The sequence below is a fragment of the Papilio polytes genome, unplaced genomic scaffold (assembly GCF_000836215.1).
Source record: "Papilio polytes unplaced genomic scaffold, Ppol_1.0 DF821845.1, whole genome shotgun sequence".
NCBI lineage: Eukaryota > Metazoa > Arthropoda > Insecta > Lepidoptera > Papilionidae > Papilio > Papilio polytes.
In genome coordinates, this window is record NW_013527359.1 from 3908890 (window position 1) to 3933504 (window position 24615).

Below are 24615 nucleotides of genomic sequence, written 5' to 3' on the forward strand. Positions count from 1 at the left end.
GATACTTCATCATCATCATCACCTCACTGTACGTCCCCACTGAGGGGCTCGGAACCTACCCTAAGTTAGGGTGACAGGGCCTTAGTCAACCACGCTGACCCACTGCGGGCTGCAATGTAGGTTATTTACATAAAACTAACGTATGTGGATGCCATGTTGTTCGATAACTGTTTACCATTTTGTAGGTTGGGATTTGATCCCATTGCTACAGAAATTTGCAGGTCAGGTCAGGACAACAACAAAGAAAAATAGTGTGTAAAATAACAATAAATAACATACTTACGATACCAATGTAACATAATAAGATTTTTATTTTAGATTCGCGATGCTTGACAACGACAATGCCTGTTTTATTTGATTTGTTCGTTTTTTCTAGAACCTGGAAGTCAGGTCTGAAAAAAAAGGAAGTTAAATAAATTAGCTAAGGTAACCTAACATAAATGAGGATCATTTGATTTTGGACTCATTTCCTGGAAGCTAGAAGGTTATCTCTTTTCCTAGAAATGCTATAAGAGGAGTTCAATGTATCTAAGTGATTGTGGAATTTATTTTTTCCATTTTGGCTCTGACAGTTGCGGTTGGTAGCAGTGGTGAAAATTTGAACTAATGATGAACATAGAATTAACTGAAACTGAAAGAAACTGTCGGGAACTTCACGGACGCATTCAAGTCAGCAAGAAGAAAATGACATCATTTCTAAGCTATGACCTTTCCATTCATAGAGATCCAGTGTCGGTAGGGGATAGCAATAATATTATACGACAAAATTCAAAAATAGTAAAAATGTCGGATATGCTTGACTTTTGAATTTATAAATGACAATTTAAGAATACTTCATGATTTGGTTGATTAATAGTGCCACAGATAAGGCAATGTAAGGAATAAAACTTTTTAATATCATTTTTTATTTTACCGCAACAAAAGTTACTTAAAAACGCGTTTCACAATTGAGTTTTAATTACAGACTCATTCATAGGTGGAAAGTGGTACTAATATTAGGCTCCACATTAATAGGTCGTTCGATGCATAGAAACTACACAATTGTTAAACTTGTAGTTACCATTAATGTATGACTAGGTGACGATAAATTCCATACTTCTACAACCAGGTATTAGAAAAACAGAAAAGTCCCTTCTTTTTTTTAAAAAAAACAACTGCTCTTTTTCAGTGCAGTACAGGGGGTATTAGAACCCACATTTTTATTTTACCTACAGAATATATTCTAATGTTATAAATTTCGATACGAATGACTTTTTAAAAAAAATATGACAGTCGTGCGGTAATATGAGCAATACTGGTGAATTATTATAAAACGAATACACTAAGGCAACTACGTAAAAGATTTCGAACGTTCCGTGGCGACGACTAGAAATGTACTGAGCTACTGAGCTCCTGAAGCAACTGAGGTACTGACGGCTAGAGAGCTTGTTAGCGACTGAGCGACTGAGTGCAACTGACTAAGCGACAGCGACTAAGCGACTGAGCGACTGACTCCTTGCAAAGACTTTTATAAAACAACCCCACATTTCTACTTCCGTTTCTGTTATTTTTTAACACTAAATAATATAACCACGGGTCTCGCCAGTTTTAGGTTAAGCAACTCATCATTATTGATAATCTTAACGAAAAACCCTACATTTGTCTTGTTTGGCGCCAAATAACGGATTTTACTCTTTCACAGACTGCGAGGGATAGTAAGTCTAGTGGAACCACTGCGTCTGCTTTAGGACAAGGTAAATACAACAACATGCAAAATTGTACTCGTATGAAATGAAAAAAAAAACTAATAAAAGCCTTAGGCAGTAAAGACATTTTTCTACTTTAAGCTCCACGCGATCAAAGTCGCAGGGAACAGCTAATTTCATTGTAATTTCATATTTTTTTATATAATACTTATGTATACATATTGGTACCTTATTTGTTTACTATTGTAGTCCTTATTATGCGTTTCCCATATCCAGTTCAAATATTTTTCATTTCCAAACGAGTAAGCTGAGAAAATCATACCTGAAAACGACAATTTCTTTAAAATGTTATTTTGGTTTATCAAAATATATACTCAGAATAACGTATCAACGCTGGCCTCAATTTATCAATGTGAAATTGTTACCAAGCGATGGACATCTCTGTAGTGTTGTTCGAGTTTATCTTACTTATTATTAATACTAAAATTTAGATTAATGGATGGATGCAAGGATATTTGTTAGAGTTTGCCGTCTAAACGGTTGTACTGATTTATGATCTACGGAATAGATGTAGAGCATAGACTGGATAAACACATAGGCTACTAAGTTTTTTAAAATACCGGGCGGAAGAAGTCATAGGCAAAAGTTAGTATGGTTATTTTTAGAAATATAAATAAAATATGAATAGGCACACGAACCCCAGAGCAGGATGAATGTTGCGAAGTACGGTGTATACTTATTATCGAATATGACAGTCATTGTATACCATTTACAAAAGTCATGAACATAGTAAGCTTGACACAATAATGATTGCGCCGAAGTCGCAACGCATTTGAAGCAAATTGGGTTATATTTATTGTCACATACCGGTCTTCTGAAAAGTAAAGAAAAAGTAAAGTAAGTTCTTCAAGTGGGATCGTGGTCAAGCGCTAGCTTAACAAATATTAAAAATATTATAATATCAATAACACTACCATGTCAGTATCGAGTTCATCTTCGTCGACGCACATAGTGAATAGTGTACCCCCCGCACCCCCCGCGCCCCCCGCCCTGTCGAAACGCACGATGCGGGCTAGGGCACGCAGTGACTGGCGCGACGCGATAGCGACTATACCCGATTAATCAATCACCCTGAGGAAGGACCTCCAACGGGTTCGAAACTGTCGGTGCCTACACCGAATGTTCCCACGTGAGTTTAGCCGTGTTATAATTTGTGAAATATAAAAAAAATAGGAAACCCTTAATTTAAAATATGCACATCAAAAACCTAAAGATCCAAAAAATGGTTTGTAAAATATATTAAGTACAGTTTTAGAGCACGCTTTAACATCTTCACACAAATCAAAATGACATATTTTTCAGCGACGAATAAATATAAATCCAGAACTTACCTCAAATCCATGTAGTCATTACTATATATAGCTAAGAAGAATGTTAAAAGTGCCACCATGGATGCAATTGCTAGAAAAATATTGTAAAGTCCATAATAAGCGAAGTACAGGGCAACCTGAACAAAGATGCAACATGTTAACGTATGAAATCCTCCATTGTACACAAATTCTATGAAATGTATATGTCGGAGTGACTAGCGGTTTGTAAAATTAAATCCCGGAGGCAGATCATTTACACGATAACAATCTTCCATTGTGGGCGTGCGTATGTCGCAGATTATAAAATAACAATCGCGTAACATTAGAAACACCATCCTTATTTGACCACTATCTTAAATGAAAACTGCACAACACAATCTAATCGGATTGCAAACATTTACAGACATTAACCAATTTATTTTATAATAACAAAGCGCATCTTCCCACTATACAATGACAACTGTCATTAATCATTCGATCGTCGCTTTGACATCTATCATGCACGATGCACATTCAGCCAGTACTCAAAATTATTAGTTGCCAGTAACTTTAATCGTTCGAAAAGTGTCAATAATTTTCCCCCGTTATATGTATGTTATATGCATCCCCAAAAAAATCTATATATTTACAAGATATCAAACGGACATGCAAAACAAAGGGTTCTATGGTTATTTCCAAAATTATTTTCTTATATGGAGGTTATTTGTGGCACAACTTACCTTGAGTCCGAAGTATTCATGCACCAAGGTTAATGGCTGTCTAGTAAATATATTTGTCATACCGGCCCAATTATAAAACAGGATCTAAAACAATGAAAACTCTTCAATGAACCTGTAGTGCAAGGTATTTTTGTTCATTAAGCAAAAAAGACATAAAACGTGACCAAAAATTTAACGATAAGCCAGTAAAGATATGGTCAGGTCGATAGCTACATAGAGAAAATATTAAAAAAAACAACTCTTTTTACCAAAATTACACTAACTTTTTTAAATGTTTTTGTAATTTCATGCCCTACACCACATGAGTAGATACTGTGGACATTACCTGACGAGCATTAATTCTAGAAGCGTCTTGTGGAATGTAGTACGGTCCGTCATGCAACGCGTATGCATCTACCACAATATTGCGTTTCATTAGCCTATAAACATTTTTTTGATCAAATTTTGTCATAACTTTAACATTAATTTGTACAGGTACATTTAATAAAGCGGCTTTTACCTTTTCAGCCCTATATAGTTTTGTCTGTCTCCAAATGGAACGTTCAGCAATGCCATATAAACTACGAGGCTTCTCTCCAAGCTTGAGTATTGTAATGGTTGTGTGTACTCCTTTCTACGAGAAATTACGACATTGATACATATATATTTGCTGATTGTTGGAAGTAGGCTTAGGTCTATATATTGTATCAGGTTCATATAGAAGTTATAAAAACTATTTACTACGTTTACTACTACTATATGTACCTTATTAAATTTATCCACTCGCGTTCTTTGTGTGACATTATGTATTCGGATCGAGCACTCTGAACGCATTTTACCCCAAAAGCTTTTCCCAAATTATTGAGAACATCATTCGGGCAATGTATTTTAAAAAATACTAGCTTCCTGTGTATTGGCAACTAAAATAAGCAGAGACATAAGTAACAATCGCAGATATGTATGAGAAAAAAGGACAACGCCAATGAATGTGAGCTATGGAATATTAACAAGAAAATTGTTACTTACTACACCATTTTCAAATTCAATTTCAAAGCCAGTTTTAACAATGTTTGTGAGAAAATTATATTTCAATGTGTCACTCATAATATTTTCCTCGTCTTTCACCACTAGGATGAAATCGATTTTACGAACACCATCTCTGAATGTTCGTTCTGTATTATTTTTCGGAGGCTCAGCGCTGTCGCTAGATTCTGATGTCGCGCCGAGTATTGCTTCCTATGTGAATAAAGTCATGGCTATAGGTTAACGATTAAAGAATTGAAAAAATCACATCTGTTATAAATACACAAAGTACTAACAAACTTAACTTTCAATGTTATGTTTTTTTAACTTTCTACGGTGAAAATCTAAAAAGCTTTGTGAACTTTTTTAAGCCTATACTTTCTACAATTTGTATTAATTTTGTACTTATACAAACCCTTTGTCGATAATTAAGTTTACCCATCTATCTTACTTCTTACTAATATTATAAATGCGAACGTTTAGATGGATGGAGGGATGGATGTTTGTTAGAGTTTGTAGCCTAAACGGCTGAACGGTTCTCGATGAAATTTGGTATAGACTTAGAAGTTAGTCTGGAAGGGCACATAGGCTATTCACTTTTGTTTTTTTCAACTCCACGCGGACGGTGTCGCGGGCGAAATGTAGTAATCTCTAAAACTCTATATCTATACTATTGTTACAAAGAGGATAGATTTGTATTTTTATATGTATCAAAATAACTGAGAAACCACTGGGACATTTTTAAAAAATATTTCAGTATTCAAAACCTACGTTACCACTGCTATCCCTGCTACGTTAACGTATGCTGTTTTTTACTCTTTTTAATTTCACGCGTACGATGACGCGAGCAACAGCTAGTGTAAAATAATTTAAAATCAATAAATGTTTTTGTAGTGTAATGTAAAACAAATTAAATTATTTTCTTAATCCATACAGAAAATAATCGGCTTTTGAGTTAATTTTTTACCAGTTATTTGAAGTCATCGGGTGGGTACCGTATGCTGCACTTCCTTACAGTTCTACCCGTCAAATCTGAATTAACTACCTTGTTTTTACTTTTTCTTCTATTAATTAACATGTTTTAATCAATTTTCTTTTGGTTACATTTATAAGTACCAAACATAATCTATGCCATTTAAGATGTTTTTGGGGATTGTTATTCTTAAAATATAATCATTTCATATTAGTAACTATTAATCATCAGCTCACTATCAGTCCGCAACGAATGGCTTGAAGCCTACCCTGAGCTTTTAAAATATTTTTTTTTTAATGCGGCTCGTTTCCCTATTGCAAATTTTAACCAATTTCTTTTCAGTTTTTCACCATACAATTTGTTGGTAAATATAATTCACAAGAGTTCGCAATCGCTTCTGCAATACCACATATACATAATACATGTATTATGCTTCGAGTACTCTTACAGCGTGTGCACATCTTTGATTAAACTATCGTACAACTGTGTAGTCTCGCTTTGATTCTTAAGCGCTTATATAAAGTTGAGTACGCTACTCGATTTTTAGTTGTGCAACTAAACAGTTGAATTGGCTGCGAGACAATCGCACAACAGTTGTGCGATAGTTTAAGGTGTGCACCCGCCCTTAGGTATTATGTATTGAAAAATGAAATTGAGACATTATTCATCAAATTACATTAAAATAAAAAAATGCAAACCATCGTCGTCAATTCCTCTTTTCTAACACTCATTTGGTAATACTGCTTAAAAAAATTAATTCAATTTTGTAAAAATAATAAAAATGCATTAATTTAGCACAACTTAACAAATGACATCAATAATAGAATGTCAATACACATTTGACGTTTTTACGACTGAAAAAGGCCAACAAAGAGTATTTACTCTATAGTAGATACTACTACAAAAGAGATCATCAAAGAGATTCAAAAACTGTCCTCTGCAAATGGATAGGTTACTAACCTAGGCGCACAAAACTTTTTCTATAACACGAAATTCTGGGAAGAAAAATCATCTTACTACAACTTTTTTGTGTAATTCTCGCCTAGTAATCAGTGATTTGACAAGCTCGTATACATGTGATAAACACACAAAATCACAATGTGCTATACTCCACCTAATACCACGTATCAATCTATAACTTTTATACGGTCACATTTCCATTGCAAAACTGTTTTGAGTAGTAAACTAAGGTTTTTTCTTACATTTTTTTCAAATCGTATCAAAAAAACTAAAAATAATTTTAAATTAAAATACAATTGTATCCACACTTAGATCCATACAAGTGAAAGATGTAAATAATAGATTCTACGATGGAAAATATTGTGCACAACTACAGTTTAGTGATTGACAAATAAAATTTTCATAAATATTGCGAAATTTGTACTCTTTGTCATGGAATTCATGCGGACGAAGACGCACGGGCGAAGTTAATCTAATATGTTGGCATGCCGGGCAGAGGAGTACGCTTTAAGGTGACGTGAAAACGGGTTCGAATCCCGCGGCAAAAACTATGTATGCACCGCAGAGAATAATATTGTAAACAGGGGAATTGCGATACTCACCAGTTCTGTGCCCGCTTCACCTCCTACTGGTTTATGTCAGTGTCAATCGAGTCAAGTCTGGTTATGTCAAGTCTACAAGCGCCAGCGATGCTACCTGCATATGCACCCGTATTCAACGTAATTGTTCACCAACCAAATTTCGAGCGACCCCGTTCGCTAACCGAAATTACCACGCCTCTGTGTCTTCTCGTTGTCGGACAAGCAGCCACTTCAAATGAATTTAATTCGCACACGTAACCGACCGATCAGCTTGGGTGCTTGAACACCACTCTATACTTGCGCACACCTGTCCGCAGGCCCCGCGCCCGAGTGGAATTCCGATCTACCAACCTGTGCGGGAGAACCGTATTAACTAGGGCCGCGAATTTTAAATTACATGTTCGCCACCTAGTGTGGCGAACCCGTATCATCTGTACTGAACACGGCTACTTGCTATTCCCGTGCAGCTGCATCCGTATGATATTAAAAAAAAACTTTATTTTATTGTTTACGTTTGTAAAAGTGGTGAAAGATGAGGAAAATATTATAAGTGACACCATTAACATCAATAAGCGTATTAATTCAGTACGAAGGAAAACCTATCCATCTATATAGATCAGTAGGTAAGCTCTAGTGAACCTTTTTTTATATTGTATTAACTTTGTATAAAAATAAAAAAAGTATTTGACAAGTGACAAAATACAATTCTTTAACATTCAAAACTTTGTTGTCTCTACGGTGTTGAATTGTTATATTTATAATTTTGAACTTATACATACATTATTTAATTTTTCAATTCATCTGAAGTGCTTCGAAGACATTTTACATGCAATGCAGGTACATTTTCTATTAGATTGGAACCTTTAAGATTGGAACATTCCTAGACATGTGACAGGACTAAGGGCTTAAATAAAATGGCGGTGCAAATCTTCAATTACTAAAGAGTTAATATTTACAAAAACGCCTTAAGATAAATGACTTTATGCACTAATATTTAAAGGCTCGCTTTTAATTAAATTTTCGCTTGAAATTTGTTACCGAAAACTTCATGATTATACATTCATTCGTCTAAGGCCAAGGGCTCTTCTCTTGATATAGTTAATAATCATCAAATTAATAATGGTAATTATGAATTATGGCTGTATACGGCATTTACTTTCATACAAATTTTATTTGATACTTACATTAGATTTAAACTAATCAAACTTAATTACGTTGCGAGATGCCCGTTGCCTAACTTAAAAATTTTAACAGGTGACATTTTAAAAACACCTCGATTCTATTCCTTGATTATTTATATATAAATTCAATAAAAACATCAATTGTGTCGAGTTTACAAGCAACAGTTAATCTTACTAATATTATAAATGCGAAAGTTTAGATGTATGGATGGATGTTTGTAAGAGATTGTAGACTAAATGGCTGAAGGGATCTTGGTGACATTTGGCACAGATATAGAGGATAGTCTGGAAGAACAGATAGGCTACTTGCTTTTAACCACGCGGACGGAGTCGCGGGCGAAAGCTTGTAATTATAATATTTTTATAGAATTCTAAATTCATCGGATATTCTAAAAGTAAAAGATTTTTTATCATCGTTGCAGAAGCAATATGCGCCAGCTCTAACTGGATACTTCAGAGACGGCGTCAAACGCATTGATCTCGTATTGGTTGTAAATGATGACGGGGACGGTAAGGTCGAAATGTTGAGAGTTAATTTTTTGGCCAATGTTGTAAAGACCGGTCTCGAAATTGAATTGGAGCAAGGAGTGGTAAGCATTTGTTACTAACTTCAAATTATATCTTTTACGGTATAATTTCAAATTCTATACGGATACAATTAATCATCGTGTACTAAACGATGGGATAGGGGAAACTCTCGGTCTCCACTATATAACAAGTTTGTGCATCGGCAACCAGTTATTCAGATTCTCTAGATGGCCGCTGCTCCCCCGTAAGTTCGAAGCGATTTGAATCGTCGTTTCTTGTGCAGGAAAGGATTGGAATAATTCGCCGGTGTTATTGGTCCTGCCAAGCCCAAGCTGTGTGAAAACTACCTAGTTGTTCAAAAGTAATCGTTGTACTTTTTACGATGAGTGATATTTTAGTAGTTTTTTTTTTAATTCTAGAGAGCGAAAAATAAACATTTAATTTTCGTCAAAATACACGCGCCTGACCACGTTATTGTCGACTATGGAGACTTTTTCAATATTCGGAGGTTTTTTAAAGACAATCACGCTGACTTCATAAACCCTAATAGTTGGTATTTGGATTTGTTGCCTTTTACTATAGGCAGGAAGCGAGAGAGAGAGTTGGTCAAATTCGTAAGGTGGGTTATCATTTTTTTTCAAAACATGAACTTCTTACCTGTTGCCTGACTGACAAAGAAGGTAAGGTTTTCCCTGCGTTTTTACGTAAGTTTTTATGTACGTGAGTATATAAAGTATAAAATCGATATTAATTTCAGAAAACAAAATCAAGGACCTCTAAATTATTCGAACATCGAACGGAGTACTATTGTTTACAAGATTCTTCTTATGCTGCCATTTGGCCTTTACGAGAACTATGTGGGATTAGATAGGTACGTATTTAAATTTAATCTGATTGAAACCAAAAAAAATCTGTGGATATGTCAACCGCTTTTGTCTTCTAGCGGGCAGCCTATTTTAAAGGTCTTGCCATAAAAATCTCAGCTATAGTTTGTCTAAATAAGGATGATTAGTTTGACAATTCATTTCACAATTCAGTAGGGATATTTTGGGTAAAATCAGGTATTAATCTATCCGATTTTAAATCTTCGATTCAAATAGACAGATTCGTAGTTCGTGTTTTTCATATGGTTATTCAGAGTCAAATGATATAATCACGTTGCCGGCCAGAGTTAATACACGTGTTCAATGAAATGGTTTTTTATTATATTTTTAGAAGTAATACAATAAGAGTTCAAATTTCACATTGCAGATTACTTAGACATCGTATTATACTCGACGTATTTCCCTTACACGATGGGCCTTACTTTTACGTTCCTGATCAAGATCCAACTAAAATTAATGGACGCCAGGTGCGGGATGTTATTAGTAATAACTGCAGCGACAAATTTTGTAAAATTTTATTATTTATTATCATACTTCATACTAATATCATAAATGCGAAAGTTTAGATGGATGTATGTTTATTAGAGATGGTAGTCTAAACGGCTGAACGGATTTCGATGGAATTTGGTACAGATGTAGTGGATAGTCTGGAAGAACTCATACGGAACTTACTTTTGTAATACAATTTTAACAAAATGTAGGCAAGTGATTATAAGGTAAGCAGCGTATGTTACCATCCAGCCTTTTATAATTTTGACGTAGGACGCTGAATGAGGGACTCTCAGTAGGTCACGATACATTTGAATACAGTAGAAATGATGTCTAGATAAATGTAGTTATATCTTAAGAATGTAAAAGTAATTTTTGAATTTAAATGTTTCATTTGGATTTTATTTTTTAATCATATTATACATTTAAGGTAACCACCGTTAAGATTGAGTACACATCTGGGGAATGTGCCTAAGGATTCCTTTATTGCATAATTTCAGATCCTCTGTCGTACATGGTTGGACTTTAGCAAACTTTTAACATGCAGACAACCTTATAGCCTAGTTCATGATTATATGGGGGAAAGAGTGAGTATAATTTAGACGAACTTACCATAAGTGGATCATTTTAATAGCTCTCTTTAGACGTCTTTCGTTGACGTTGACGTTTGACTTTATAGGGACTTAGATACATATCTAATTTAGTATACATACTACATATCTAACATAGATTCATAATAATTGAATTCATGTGAATCGAATTCAATTATTATGAAAAATTGATGTTTGTTGTTGTATTTGTAAATAAATATGTACTCCAAATTAATAACGCAACATTACACAATTGTACAGTTCTTACTTCAATGAAATAAATAGTATTTTACGTCCGTTTACGTCTTGGTTGGGTTCCTAGATTTTACTAAAGTGGTAAAGATGACCTATTGGAATGATAATATAACCTAGACGGCACTATGAATGGTTCTATAACAAATAAGATCTTTTAAATACGTCTGTTTTGCCCAAATATGTGTATTGTCAGAATACATCTAATTCTTATTACTACTTCTTACTAATCCATTGTCTTTATTCAGGTCGCATTCTATTTTGCCTTCTTGAATTATTATATAAAGGCACTATTTATAGCGTCTATAATCAGTATAGTCTTCTTTGTAATGTCTTATAAATCAGAAGATACATATAACATAAGGTAAGCAATTTATCTTTAACAGTTAATTCCTCAACGAAATTGTTGTTATATTTTAGAAGATATAAACTTTAAGAGCCAGTCAAATTCTTGTAAATTGTCTGATAAAAATCAAACGTGTAAAATATGTGATGGAAATATCGGGTTTTGATATCTTATCTGACAGTGACAGCATTTTTAAGCTATTTGAGCCTCAATGAGTTAGTGGTGGGATAGACCCTAATAGTTCTAAAGGGGTTCCGGTGTTTACGAGTCGTACATCAAGGGTTACACAGGGTGATTCTTAACGGACAGATCACAAGCCTTGTGGAGGTAGAAGACCTAAATAATTTTTAAGCGCAAAGGATGTTGCCCTATTTTCGGTCGTTTAAAAGTTATTCCTCGTTGTGGAAAAATCGGAAAAAACAGTTTCTCAACTAATATTCGCCTGTGCGTCGAAAATAATGTGTTTACAGTGGTCATTTTTTTTAAACTAGCCTAATAAAAAATTGCCAGGTTGTTACCTAGGATTATTCCAAATCGTTCTTTTTGCGTGAAAAACAAACGAAAGGCAATTTTTTTAGATTCTATTCTACAAGCATAGGCGCAGTTTTTGAAAAAAGCGCAGTTGGTGTAAAAAACATGGTTACAGCTTTTCAAAGTTGGAGAAACAAATTTTATTTTAAGATTATTTTCAATATTTGCTTTTGTTCTCATGCGTGTTGTTGCCAAAAAAGATAACGGAACTAAAGCCCAAGTATTAGGCTTGTTTAAGAAAACAAATGACCACTGTAAACACATTTTTTTGGACGCATGGGCAAATTTTAGTCGAAATCTGATTTTTCCGTTAAATTAAATAACTCCGAAAGTTTAGAAAATCAGGCTACATATAGTATGTTGCCTGATGCGTTTAAACTATAGCTATTGTGGTCAGACGACCTCAAGGTAGACATCTCCATAAAGCTTTTGACCACCAGTACAATGTACCATTTCCATTTCCGTATACTCGTAATGCCTTTCACACACAGCTACGTATCTTAAGCGTATTGTGTTAACGCAATGCGTATGGAACCTGAAGTGTTCATCACTGCATCAAAGTCCTAACATGATAAACGTAGCGTTGTTCGTCAGCCAGGTAACACCTGTACAATACATATGTCTGTTGCACTTTCAGAAAATTGACGTGCGGTTCAACTGAGTCGGTATGTGGTGCTTGTGCTGTCCACACTTGGTGTCCTACGAGGAAACTTAGTGAATACTGTGATAAGACCAAAGTGATACATGTAACTTACAGTATACCGAACGCTTGCTTTTGTGTATTGATGGGGCTTTTAAGTAAGTTTTATTTGTGTAACGAGCTATCGCCCGCAATCTTCGTTAGCGAGTAATTAAAAAAAAACGTCGTATATTACGTCATGAACCTTCTACCAGCTGCCTTCCAGTCAAAGTCCCTTCAAAATAGGTCTAGCCATTTCAGAGATTACCCGGAACAAACGCGGCTTGCGGTCAGACAGACAGGCAAAATGTTTTTAAATAGGTTTTGGGTGTTATAAAAATCAAAACCGTTATTTTATTTCGAATGGAAGTTTCTTTGGAACCATATCCCATTTATTATACATGTTTTTTAAATAGTCTACCAGCCAAGTTTCATAACGATTTTTGTGTGTGTGTGTCGTGTGCCATTTATGTCACGCGTGCCAGTGGTTCGCCACCTCTGATCTACATGGATACACGCGAGGATTTTATTCTATTTTTATTTTTACAAACAAAAGTTGGCGGGTGACAGCTCGTAATTAATATTTTTCTTATATTAGCAAAGGTTTCTCAACTTCAATGAGTTACAATAATACAATAAAAAGTATGATGTTCCAAATGATCGACCGGTGCTGTGCGGACATGAGATCGTAGCCAACTCTCCAAATTACTTTAGTGATTATCAATGTTGATGATATGTCTTTGCTTGGTTTAATTTGGTCTAGCTCTGATCTTTTCAATATGAAAGCATAGACTTTGGCTCTCCCGTGCATCCCACTGCAGCCACTACACCACATTATACAATTTATACAACTTATATGTACTCTTGCAGGCACTCTATTTATTCCATTGTGGGAGCGTAGGACCTGTTACCTGAATTGGCTTTGGGAAATCAATCAATTTTATGCTAAAAGAGCTGTAAGGTAAATTATATTATTATATGTAACTATGTCGATAATTATAAATCATGAATTATATGCATATCTATATGCTTCATAACTTGACGCTAAATAAAATGCATCTGTAATGATCTGTGATTGGACGTAGACGTCACAGCTAGCACAGCTAAAAATCGAAAAATGTAAAAGATACTCGTATATAAAAAGTACTTCGAATAATACTAGGTATTTTATGCCATCCAGAACAGTAACCTAGCGAGAAACTAGTTCGGTGCCCATAACGTTTTACCTATACAGTATACTAGCTGTTGCCCGCGACTTTGTCCGCGTGAAATTTGAAAGTTCAAAACTTACGTTTGCCCCTTTACTAAGTTAATACTTTTGGTAATAGGTTGTAACTAATACCAAAAGTATTAACTTAGTAGTATCTACGTAATAACAGAAATCTACTGATGCAAGATTCAAAATTCCTAAGCCCGGTAGCTTGTAATTTGATTTTTCGGTTACCCTGATTGTTTGTGTTCGCGATATCTTCTAAATTTAAATACTGTTAAGGAGAATTTTATTCTACATTAAATTCTCCTGATAACAAAGGCATTTATTTGGATAAGGATTAATATTAAAACCAATAAATAAACACCGCAAATAGCGTGCGGTTTTTAATTCATTTCTGTCGAACTTTTTGAGATCTACAATTCTTTCTTACATTATTTTTATATACCTCTAACGGTTTAGGCAGCGTAAGCCGAGAAAAGTTAAGGTTTATTGAATTTTTAACCCCGGCATCTAGAAACACGCTGTTCATTAATAGTTCTTAAACATTCTATCTGACACACAAAACATTTGATGGGAACAGTTAAATAATTTTTATGCATTACAGGCCCGAATATATAATTCCTGATAATTTACCTTGGAGGAAAAATTATGTGAGACAGGTTATCCTAACAATTTATAATCTGTTTATCTACGTGATTTATGTAAGTGATGTATTGTTTTTTTTTCACCCGCGTGACGTGATGTAACATTAACATTTTAATGATTAGTTTTTTTTATATAAAAAGGATGTAAACGAGGTAGCAGCCACGAGTACCTGAAGGCAAATTTGCTTTCCCTTAATCGACCTGAATTAAGGGACGACCAGAAAGTGAATATATCGCCTTTATATATCGCCAAAGCGCCTCCTCCGTAAAATCTACTTTCCCTTCCTATCGTTTTATTCACGCCTGGCTTTTATGTGGTCATTGTATTGCGTGGGTCGAACCGGCCCAATAGTGCGAAAATGTTAAAGAGGGCTCGATCACTGTCAAACACTTTTCTACTATTGTTTATGTGTAATTTGCTGTTCTAAACTTTTTTATAGAAATTAATTTTTAAGAAAAAGAAAAAAGAAAAAGAAAAAAAAATTTATAGAAATATTTGTCCAAGATGAAACATCATCTGTTCTAAAGTGAACTTCTTTCATGTGACTTGAGTTTACCACTTTGACTTTTCCTTTCAGGTTGCTATAATCGTGTCGATAATGCTTTTGGTAATGTATTACAAACATGCCATTCTGTATATGACATATGGTACAGACCCATACATAAACTTCTATTATGTACTGGCTGGTTTAGCGGCTTTTAATTTTTTCTTTGCTGTACTCATGCAGTATGTAAGTATACATCTTACATAGCTTGACCAGAAATGTTAATAATTAATTTGCATACATTACAAAATGATGAAATAAAGGCGACTAAAGTATCCCGAAGCTGGGACTCTTAGGTTATAAATGCTTATAATTTCTGCTATTTTACTTAATTGCAGTTGAAATACTTAATGTCCAATTATTTAAAGGATAATCATTATGTTATTACAAGTATTTCATAAATATTTTTCAGGTGAACAAAATTTTATGCTTCGTGCTTACTAATGTGGAAAATCACAGAACTTACGCCGCACACGAAAGCTCATATATATGGAAACTTTTTATATTTAACGCTCTTTGCCATACGTTCATGATTCTTTTCTCGGCATATTTTGTTGTAAGTATACGTATATACCACGTGGTATATTAACAGTAGAAGACGTCAGAAACAACATCTGTCGCACAAAACGGCCGGCACGTCCAATGAAATACCGTAACGACCGAAGACGTTAAGTGAAAGCAATTCTATGTTTAGGGTGATAGGTATATACGTTCCGGGTGCTGAATTAAAATCCCCTTTATAAGGAAGTGGATTTGACGAAGGTGAGGAAGTATAGGAGGGATAAATACTCTTTTGTGGATCCCTTCCTGCGACGGCTAATGGTAGGCAACACATCTGATTTTGCGTTGTTTTCATTGAACGGACAACGAAACTACTGAACCGATTCAAAAAAATATTTTACTGTTGGAAGGCTGTATTGTATCCCCGGATGACATAGACTTTTTTATGAAGTTATGCTTAGTTTTATTTAGGTTTTTCTTAAATTATGAAATGACTGAGTCGTGCGCATAAGTTATTATTTAATTAACATAGGTTTTATTTAAGAAAAAAACTTAATAAATCTTCGTAATCTTTGGTTAACAGGTTTTTGGTCACTGGGGACGGGAAGCCGGGTATACACCGACTTTAATAAGCGACATTAAATACATGAACTGCGGCCCGTATGGATGTGGGGATGAACTGACTGTAATAGTCGTTGTTATTGTCTTCATGAATGAAGTTTTGACTAAATTTCCTTGGAAGATGTTACCGTAAGTTGATTATAAATTTTGTGATTTATAGTGTAACAAACTTATCGGGCCCAGTGATATATTGTAGCGATGATTATGTTAGAAAACATGTAAAGACCCGCTTAGGAATGTCATTTTCTATTGACGTGTTGAGACCGACCAACTTATATGACCGGGCGCACATAAGTGATGCTAAGTCACAATATCTTATCAGCGCCACCTAAAAGAATCTTTTCACTATCTACCAAAAAGCGCTATTCTAATTTTTCTTTGTCAAAATAGATTTTTTATAAAAAGGTAATTCTAAAAGTACCTTATTAATATAGATGACATAAAATGTGTTTGTCATATTTAATTTTTTAATAAAAGAAAACTCTTCTTTTATAGCATACAAACTGACTATCAAGTAGTCAAAGCCGGGAACTCAAGAGTTCCTGTTTGGGAAAGGGAATACGAGTTGTGTAAAATAAATGAAGACAGTTTAGACAAAATGTACTTAGATTTAAGTAAGCATTAACGTTTAATGTAATTATTATATTGAAACAATGATTACTTGAATTATAATTACTTGGCAGTAGATGTAGCGAGTTAGTAAATGCATATTACTGTTATTTAGTGATACAGATGGTGTTGGGGTTCTTTTTCTTACAAGCCTTTCCATTGAGTCCTGTGCTACTACTTTTCTCTAATTTATGGAACCTTTGGTATGATTTTATTTTACTACATATATTTTTAAATATTTTACTATACATTGGGTCTGATTTCTTAAATTATTTAACCCTATTACCGTTGATAATTTGATCTGAAAATTGGCACACACTTTAGTTCTGAATGCTGTTGTAAGTTCTACGTTACAACAGCATTAAATTAAGGTATTTTATTATGATTTAACTGTAATTGTGGTATTATGTGACAGTTACTACCCCCACCATATGGTGAAGGGATGTCGGCGACCATTGGTGCGCAACAGCACCGGCATAACCGCGTGGCAGCAAGTCATCATTGCTATCGGATACGCAGTGCCGCTCTTTAACGTAATATTTATTTAAAACAGTTCTATTGACTTCTATTTGTTGTGTTCTAATCTATTATTGTGTTTTTTTATTTATTTATTTAAGTTACTACCTGGAAAGCTTCCGAGCTAAGAAATTATTTAATGGTTTTAATATTTATAAACATTAACAACCAGTGTTTAATCGCTTGCATACATCAGAAGAAAAAAAAAATAGATTGGCGTCAACGCTTTATCTCTCTATACAAATAATAAAATTGGAGTGTCTGTTAGTAACATCAAAAGAAAAATTCCTGATTTCGGATGTATTTGCGTTGCTAATAACGAAAAGGCATTTAAAAGTTTTCTGTCTGTCCGCAAGCCGCGTTTGTTCTGGGTGATCTCCAAACCGTCTAGGCCGTTTTCGACCGGACTTTCACTGAAACTGACATAGATGGGCATATTATATTATAGGATAATTTTTTATCTTAATATTGCGAGGATAAAGTCGCGGGCAACAGCTAGTTTTTAATAATTGTTTTGAAGTTTTATTTCTGATTTATTTTGAAAAAAGTTAAAAACTGTGAAAACTCAGAATCGTTCACTTGCGGACACTGCGTATGGGGGTTAAAATAAACGAAAATGATCATCTCTATCACATAACGAGAATACCTTGTGTGTATATGGTAATCTTAACAGTTAATATTGTTGGTAAATTTAACAGTGGTAGAGCCCGCTTTAACATCTTAGCACGAATGGGTCGGCTCGCCCGGTGCAATAACACGACCACACAGAAGACAGGCGTGAAGTGGAAGCAATTCCGCGTTTCGTCTGATGAGTGTGATGCCGGAGGCCCAATTTTAGTCCCTTTATCGTTTTACCCTTTTCATATAAGAATGGATTGGATGGGAAAGTGGATTTGACGGTGGACGAGACGCATAGGAAGGGGAAATGTCCTCTTTATGTGCGTCTCCTCCTCCGTCGATTTAGGGTAGGCAACGCATTTACAATTGCGGATGTCTATGGACAGCAGTCGCTTCGCCATCTTGGCGAATTTAGGTGGCCGCTTGCTCGTTTGCCAGCTTATTGTATCAAAAAGTGAAGAAGATTTCTTGTAGTAGAATTTAAGTAGAGTAAGAGATCTTAAGATAAAATTTAATTTACATTCTCCTATTTTTTTCTGATAGATTTTGTGCGTCGCATTAAGTACTGATTTAGTTGAAAGAAAAATTTATGATATTGTCCAAACAACAACCTTCTCATTGCAATATAAATATTTTAAAAACACTTATAACAATTACTTTCTCTTTGTAACGTCAAAGGTGAGTACAAACTATTTTCTATGGTATGCTGCTTCTAAACTATTGCCGATAACCTGAAGTAATTCGTTATATGGCTAAAATCTAACTTTAATCTTACCTATCTCATGTTTTGTATCTCTATATTCATTGCCTAGGAATTGTGTACAACGACGGATTTCATAAATTTCCGTTAGCATATACAATATAGATAGATAAACAAATAAATAGATTAACATTTCTTTAAGCCAAAATGTAATTGGTCCCAAAGCTTTTTTATAGTTAGGCTCATAGAGTTATTTTTTTTTTAATGAAATATCTTGTACGTTTTCAGAACGGTGCCTGTAAGTACCCACGTAAGTTGGATTGTATAATTTTTATATTTTTAGATATTTTATTCAAAAGACCCTAAAAACAATACTGAATTTTTATAATTCTTTGTCTCGCAGTTTAAAATAAGTGTGGTTGGGTATTAATAAAAACCCAGTGTTCAATGGTTTTTTTATATTCCTAACTGTTTCCGTCCGTCTTCATCCGCATGACATTAGAAAAACTGTATTTAATGGTCATTTCGTCGGTTCGGTCAATTCGTTAAGACTAATCAATGATTTTTTATTTCAGTCATGTTCGATAAAGATATTGGTGTAAATCGCTATTGGCAGCCCAAGCGGTACAAATGGTGGGGGATATTACTTACCATGGTAACATTATATTATTACATTAATTGTATTTGTATTCTTTGGGATACCTTAGTTTTTAAAAGATCTTTTTCCTGTGACACTGTCCGCGTGGAATAAAAAAAAAATAAGTAGCCTATGTGTTCTTTTAGTCTATCCTCTACATCTATGCCAAATTTCATTGAGATTCCGTTCAGTAGTTTAGGTTACAAACTATAACAAGCATCCATCCGTCCATCCATCCAAACTTTCGATCTATAATATTAGTAGGATTACTAAGATAATTCTTTTCTTTTCAGCATGTCACCATTGTCTTTGCTTTGCTTGCACGATGGTTAATAACTCGTTGTCCGAAAGACATTAAAGAAACTGTTAGAACCGAAAAGTACATCACATATAGATATTATCTAGCGAAAGGTGTGACGAAATAGAAGATATTCAAGCTGTTGTATTTAATGATTATTGTTACTAATAGTGTCTTCATTTATAAAGAGACCTGTTAACTTTTATTTTTAATATATTAATGTTTTAATTTATTTCTTAACTATTTTGTCCATCACAAGTGATGCAGTTCCTTTGGATAGTAACGCATATCCCCAATAGCCCCTCTATACACGTTGCACCATACGTGATTCAGCATTCAGGCGAACACTGTGGCTTCTCGTTAGGCCGAACTCTCGACCGATCATCCCAATATGACATTTTCCCACTCACTGACATAAAAAAGGACTGGCGATAAAACGTGACATTTTGTTCCTATTTGGTATTCGAGCCACAATTTTTTATAGTTTGTCTAAATAAGATAGATTATAGTATGTCTTATAGTTTGTCTAAATAACTTAGATTAGTTTGATAAATAATGTATATGAAGTATCGAATTCAATTTGTATGAAAGTAAATGCCATACTTAATAGACATGTATCGTAGTGTGACGAAACAAATACGCATAGCTAACAATTTTGAACTATCGATATTCGATTTAAATAATTATCAAACTCAACTAATATTATTATTTTCTTAATAACTAATTTATGGGACAATTCTTGTATTTATTATAGTGTAGAGAATTTAGCGATGACAGAAATAATAGCGAAATCCAATTCGATTACGTACGGCTGTAGTAGTAATAAACATTTATTTACTATCCTTATTTGTTATGGTCATGTTTAATTTGAGAAAACAGTGTTTTTTTTTTATTCATAAGTTATAACTTTGAATCTTATCGATTCTAACTTCTATAAGACTAAAAATCGAAAATCGAAAAGATTCATGCCTGCTTTTACAAAACCCATGCCTACTAAATCGTCATCTAAAATTAATAATGACCTGCAAAACCAAAATAATGAGACCTACAAATAATGAGAGTAAATAATTTATTCTTCTGGATTATGTATAGGATAATAGTAGATATTTTCTTTTTCCATTATTTGTACTTTTGAAGATAAGAGCTTGTGACAGTTGACACCACCGAACCGACACTAACCGTAATGCTAACTATAACCGCCCAAAATCGGGCGGTTATGATTAGTGTCAAATATGACGTTATTTTGACCAGCGCAAAACTGGTGTAGCGAATATCATGAACATCCGAAGACGTAACCATCGGGAATGTGCTGGTTAAGGTTTATAGTTAGTTAATGTAACTCACCCTTAGTAAATTTTAAGGTTATTCCAAATATTACCGTTACAAATAATTTTAACTTTAACGGTAACCGGCGATATGGTGCAACTCACTCTTAGAGTTGCCAGATATTAATCCTTTCGTTATTTGTAGAAAAATAGGCAATTGATGTAATGCAGTTAAAATATTTACTTTTAGAATGTTTCTAAATATTAATGATAATTAATTACCGACGTGTTAAAGCAATATCATTTGTTTCTACAGGTAAAACTTTACTTACGCAAAAAATTGCGATTGGCGTACAGGTTTTCTTTTATTTGTTTGAAATTCGAACACCTAAACTGACAACACCGCATAATATCGCCGAATCGGACTTCAATGGCGGCGTTTTTGAAATACGTAATATTTTTAAAATTTCCTTGTTAAAATGGTGATAACTTTTGTCGTGGAGGCTTGCGGAAGCGAATATTATCCTGATTGTGGTTTATTTTTTCATAGGTAATGGTTTTAAACATTATTTGTTAGGGAAGAATTACGATTACCATGTATGTCTATCTAATCCTAGAAATCCTGAGAAGGATTGAGAGAATCGTCAATCAAATTATAATCAATTATCGATTTAAATTTTTTTTACAGAAAAAGTAAAAACTCTCAAACGATATTTCTTACCCCAATAAAACTGAAAGCGAATGAAAGGGCTACAAGTGTACGATATTTCCCTTTCTAACAGTGACTTAGAGTTGCCAGATATCAATCCTTTTGTTGTTTGTAGAAAAATAGGCAATTGATGTAATGAAATTTAGTAAAAATATTTACTTTTAAAATGTTTCTAAATATTAATAATAATTTATTACCGACATGTTAGAGCAATATTATTTGTTGCTACATGTAAAACTTAATTATTAAAAAAAGAGTTGTACAAAAGTGGGCCTTTTTTCGAAAGTCAATTATAAGGAAAACTTTTATGTACAAAAGAAGAAGAACAAAAAGAGAAATATGGGTTTTCAAAAACGCCGCCATTGAAGTCCGATTCGGCGATGTTATGTGGTGTTGTCAGTTTAGGTGTTCGAATTTCAAACAAATAAAAGAAAACCTGTACGCTAATCGCAATTTTTTTGCATTAATAAGGTTTTACACGTAGCAACAGATAATATTGATTTAATATCATCATCATCAACAGCTTACTATACGTCCCCACCGTGGGGCTCGGAGCCTACCCTAAAGTTAGGGTGACTAAGCCATAGTCAACCACACTGGCCAAGTGCGGGTTGACTTCACACATATCTTTGTATTTCTTCGTCGATATGTGCAGGCATCACGATGTTTTTCCTTCACCGTAAGAACGTCGGGTAAATTATGTACATATGAAAATTTGAAAAATCGAAAATCACACTGGTACATGGCGTCGGGATACGAACCCAAGACCTGTAGACTACAAGTCAAGTGCTTAAACCACTGAGCCACCGACGCTTTAATATGTCGGTAATAAATTATGATTATTTATATTTACAAAGATTTTAGAAATAATAAATGTTTTACTTCATTACATTACATCAATCGCCTATTTTTCTACAAACAACGAAAGGATTGATATCTGGCAACTCTAGGTCACTATTAGAAAGGGACACTAGTAGCCCTCTCAATCGGCTTCGATTTTATTTTGCGTGCAACAAGAATCTTACGCACGTAGCATAAGGTTTGATTTTCTTTATTTTTACTACAAGATGAATAGATAGAACACATTCCTGTTGTACGTAATATTTGTCACTTCCATGGCCAAGACACAAAGTATCTGGCCATTTTTACCTCTTAATTTTTTTTTAAATATTCATGTCATATATTGCGTTATTTAATTTATCTTTGCAACTTTTATACATTGATACTATTTACACTAGAATTTTTAATTCATTTAATTACTTCCAAATAAGTGTTAAACCTGGAAAGAGGAATTACTAACGATGGTTTGTCCAATACGTATTTCTTCTGTTACTTAATGAATAATTAATTTAATCGAAGTTGTAGAACTTACTCCAATTCAAATTCCACATTAATTTAGGGTTTTCACCGTAACTATTTAATAAACATAACGGCCGTTTAAAGTACCATAAAAACTACGTTTTTTTTATATTTTTGTTAACCTGCAGCCATGACTTTATTCACATAGGTAGCAGAACTCGGCTCGACATCAGAATCTAGCGGGAGTATTGAGCCGCCGAAAAACAATACAGAACGGACATTCAGAGATGGTGTGCGTAAAATTGATTTCGTCGTAGTGGTGGTAGATGAGGAAAACATTATAAGTGACACTTTGAAACACAGGTTTCTTACCAACATTGTTAAAATGGGATTTGAAATTGAATTTGAAAACGGTGTCGTAAGTAACTTTTCCTTATTATTATTTCGTAGCTCACAGTACTTGCCGATATCCTTGTACATTTTTACCATGCTGCCCAAATGTATCGAAACATCATCATATTCAAATATGTATGCATGAAATGTAATAGACGACCATTTCTTGTAAATTCCGCGCTATCGAGGTTTGCGGCCGACAGCTCGCGAGCAAATAGTGATTTATGTTTTTCTTTTTTGAATGAAAATAATGTCCCATAAGTGACAAATAAGATATTATGCGATGTTTATTGGCCACGGATGTTCACCTTTTTCGACCATTACAAAGAATCCTATAATGAGAATAATTTAAACTCTTTGGTTAAGATAAAAACTCATTAGTTGAAAAAAACCTGAGCGGTTGTGATCTTCCTGGACAATTCAATACGTATCTGTAATAAATACTTATGTTTTTGGTTATTTTATTTATTTATTATCATAGATATCATATCACGGCAACAGCACGCACATGTTAAATTACAACAACAACAAAAAAATAATACGTTATTTTTAGTTGCCGATTCATAAGAAGTTAGTATTTTTTAAAGTGCATTGCCCGAATGATGTTCTCAATAATTTGGGAAAAGCTTTTGGGGTCAAATGTGTTCAGAATGCTCGAGGCGAACACATAATGTCAAGAAAAGAACGCGATTGGGTAAATGTAATAAGGTAATTAATATTTTATCTTATATTACGTATTTACTTCTAAACATGGTTTTTATTATCATCGTTATAGATTTTTCTATTCTAACGATATCTATTGGTGAACTATAAAATCAACAAGATATGTTTGAATTTATGTATTTTTATAAATATGATTTACAAATTATGATAAGATATTAACTAAGTGAGCTCTACCATTTTTTACCTAATTTACTACTTTACAATAATCTTTCTGGATGCGCGGCAGTGCACCCGAGGCGAGCACGGCCAAACACTCTGTTCTCGAAGCGCTTAATAAAGATAGAAGGTTGAAATTTTGAGCATAAATAAATATTATGCACCCTGTTATATTTTATATTTATAGTTTGTAACTAGTTAACCAAATACCATTAATTGAATTATTCACATTTAACAGAAACACACGTGTAATCATAATTCTTGTTCTCAAGTTTGTTTGGAACGATTCCTACCGCCGAGTTTCGTCAACGGACGACACGACAGACCGCCAGGTACCATCCTCACCATCTCGATGGCTGGCATTCCACAACCGTGCGGTTTTCGCGGAACTTTCTGCC

The 24615-nt window shown here is 34.1% G+C and overlaps 3 protein-coding genes across 12 annotated transcripts in view; 2 read left to right on the top strand and 1 right to left on the bottom strand.

The window, feature by feature from the left end:
* The window catches only part of LOC106107910 (anoctamin-9-like), a 49743-nt gene extending 42136 nt beyond the window's left edge, over positions 1-7607 (bottom strand). For 2 of the 7 annotated variants that reach the window (XM_013288931.1, XM_013288928.1), the window contains exons 1-10: positions 6448-6575; positions 4780-4989; positions 4519-4673; positions 4274-4387; positions 4100-4193; positions 3775-3858; positions 3077-3192; positions 2384-2559; positions 1914-2007; positions 284-392 (exon numbers count right to left, since the gene is read on the bottom strand). In XM_013288931.1, the coding sequence (XP_013144385.1) occupies positions 284-392; positions 1914-2007; positions 2384-2559; positions 3077-3192; positions 3775-3858; positions 4100-4193; positions 4274-4387; positions 4519-4673; positions 4780-4989; positions 6448-6480 (1185 nt within the window). In that variant the 5' untranslated portion in view covers positions 6481-6575. Of the gene's footprint in view, positions 1-283; positions 393-1913; positions 2008-2383; positions 2560-3076; positions 3193-3774; positions 3859-4099; positions 4194-4273; positions 4388-4518; positions 4674-4779; positions 4990-6447; positions 6582-7311 lie in introns of those variants that run through there. The other 5 variants (XM_013288934.1, XM_013288933.1, XM_013288930.1 and 2 more) reach the window with 4 other exon arrangements.
* Positions 2733-19904, top strand: LOC106107909 (anoctamin-9-like). 3 transcript variants are annotated; one of them, XM_013288926.1, is made up of 20 exons: positions 2733-2874; positions 8894-9061; positions 9419-9618; positions 9757-9870; positions 10251-10350; positions 10873-10959; positions 11463-11578; positions 12729-12889; positions 13641-13731; positions 14588-14684; positions 15206-15358; positions 15585-15728; positions 16257-16423; positions 16790-16908; positions 17019-17106; positions 17319-17436; positions 18581-18715; positions 19026-19047; positions 19313-19392; positions 19668-19904. In XM_013288926.1, exons 2-20 carry the CDS (start codon positions 8993-8995, stop codon positions 19797-19799), a joined length of 2193 nt encoding a protein of 730 aa, XP_013144380.1. In that variant the 5' UTR covers positions 2733-2874; positions 8894-8992; the 3' UTR covers positions 19800-19904. The 3 variants fall into 3 exon arrangements, with proteins under 3 accessions (XP_013144380.1, XP_013144379.1, XP_013144381.1); XM_013288925.1 differs by lacking the exon at positions 2733-2874 and adding an exon at positions 7990-8127; XM_013288927.1 differs by lacking the exons at positions 2733-2874; positions 18581-18715 and adding an exon at positions 7990-8127.
* Positions 19905-22821: 2917 nt separating this feature from the next.
* LOC106107908 (anoctamin-9-like) overlaps positions 22822-24615 on the top strand; it is a 19467-nt gene continuing 17673 nt past the window's right edge. For both annotated transcript variants that reach the window (XM_013288922.1, XM_013288923.1), the window contains exons 1-3: positions 22822-22950; positions 23154-23363; positions 23892-24046. In XM_013288922.1, the coding sequence (XP_013144376.1) occupies positions 22948-22950; positions 23154-23363; positions 23892-24046 (368 nt within the window). In that variant the 5' untranslated portion in view covers positions 22822-22947. The remainder of the gene's footprint in view (positions 22951-23153; positions 23364-23891; positions 24047-24615) is intronic.

Excerpts from the sequence above, each read along its gene's own strand:
- LOC106107909 (XM_013288925.1), top strand. Across the intron at positions 10,351-10,872 it reads CTAAAATTAATGGACGCCAG|ATCCTCTGTCGTACATGGTT; the intron begins GTGCGGGATGTT and ends GCATAATTTCAG. Across the intron at positions 16,424-16,789 it reads TTTCCTTGGAAGATGTTACC|CATACAAACTGACTATCAAG; the intron begins GTAAGTTGATTA and ends CTTCTTTTATAG.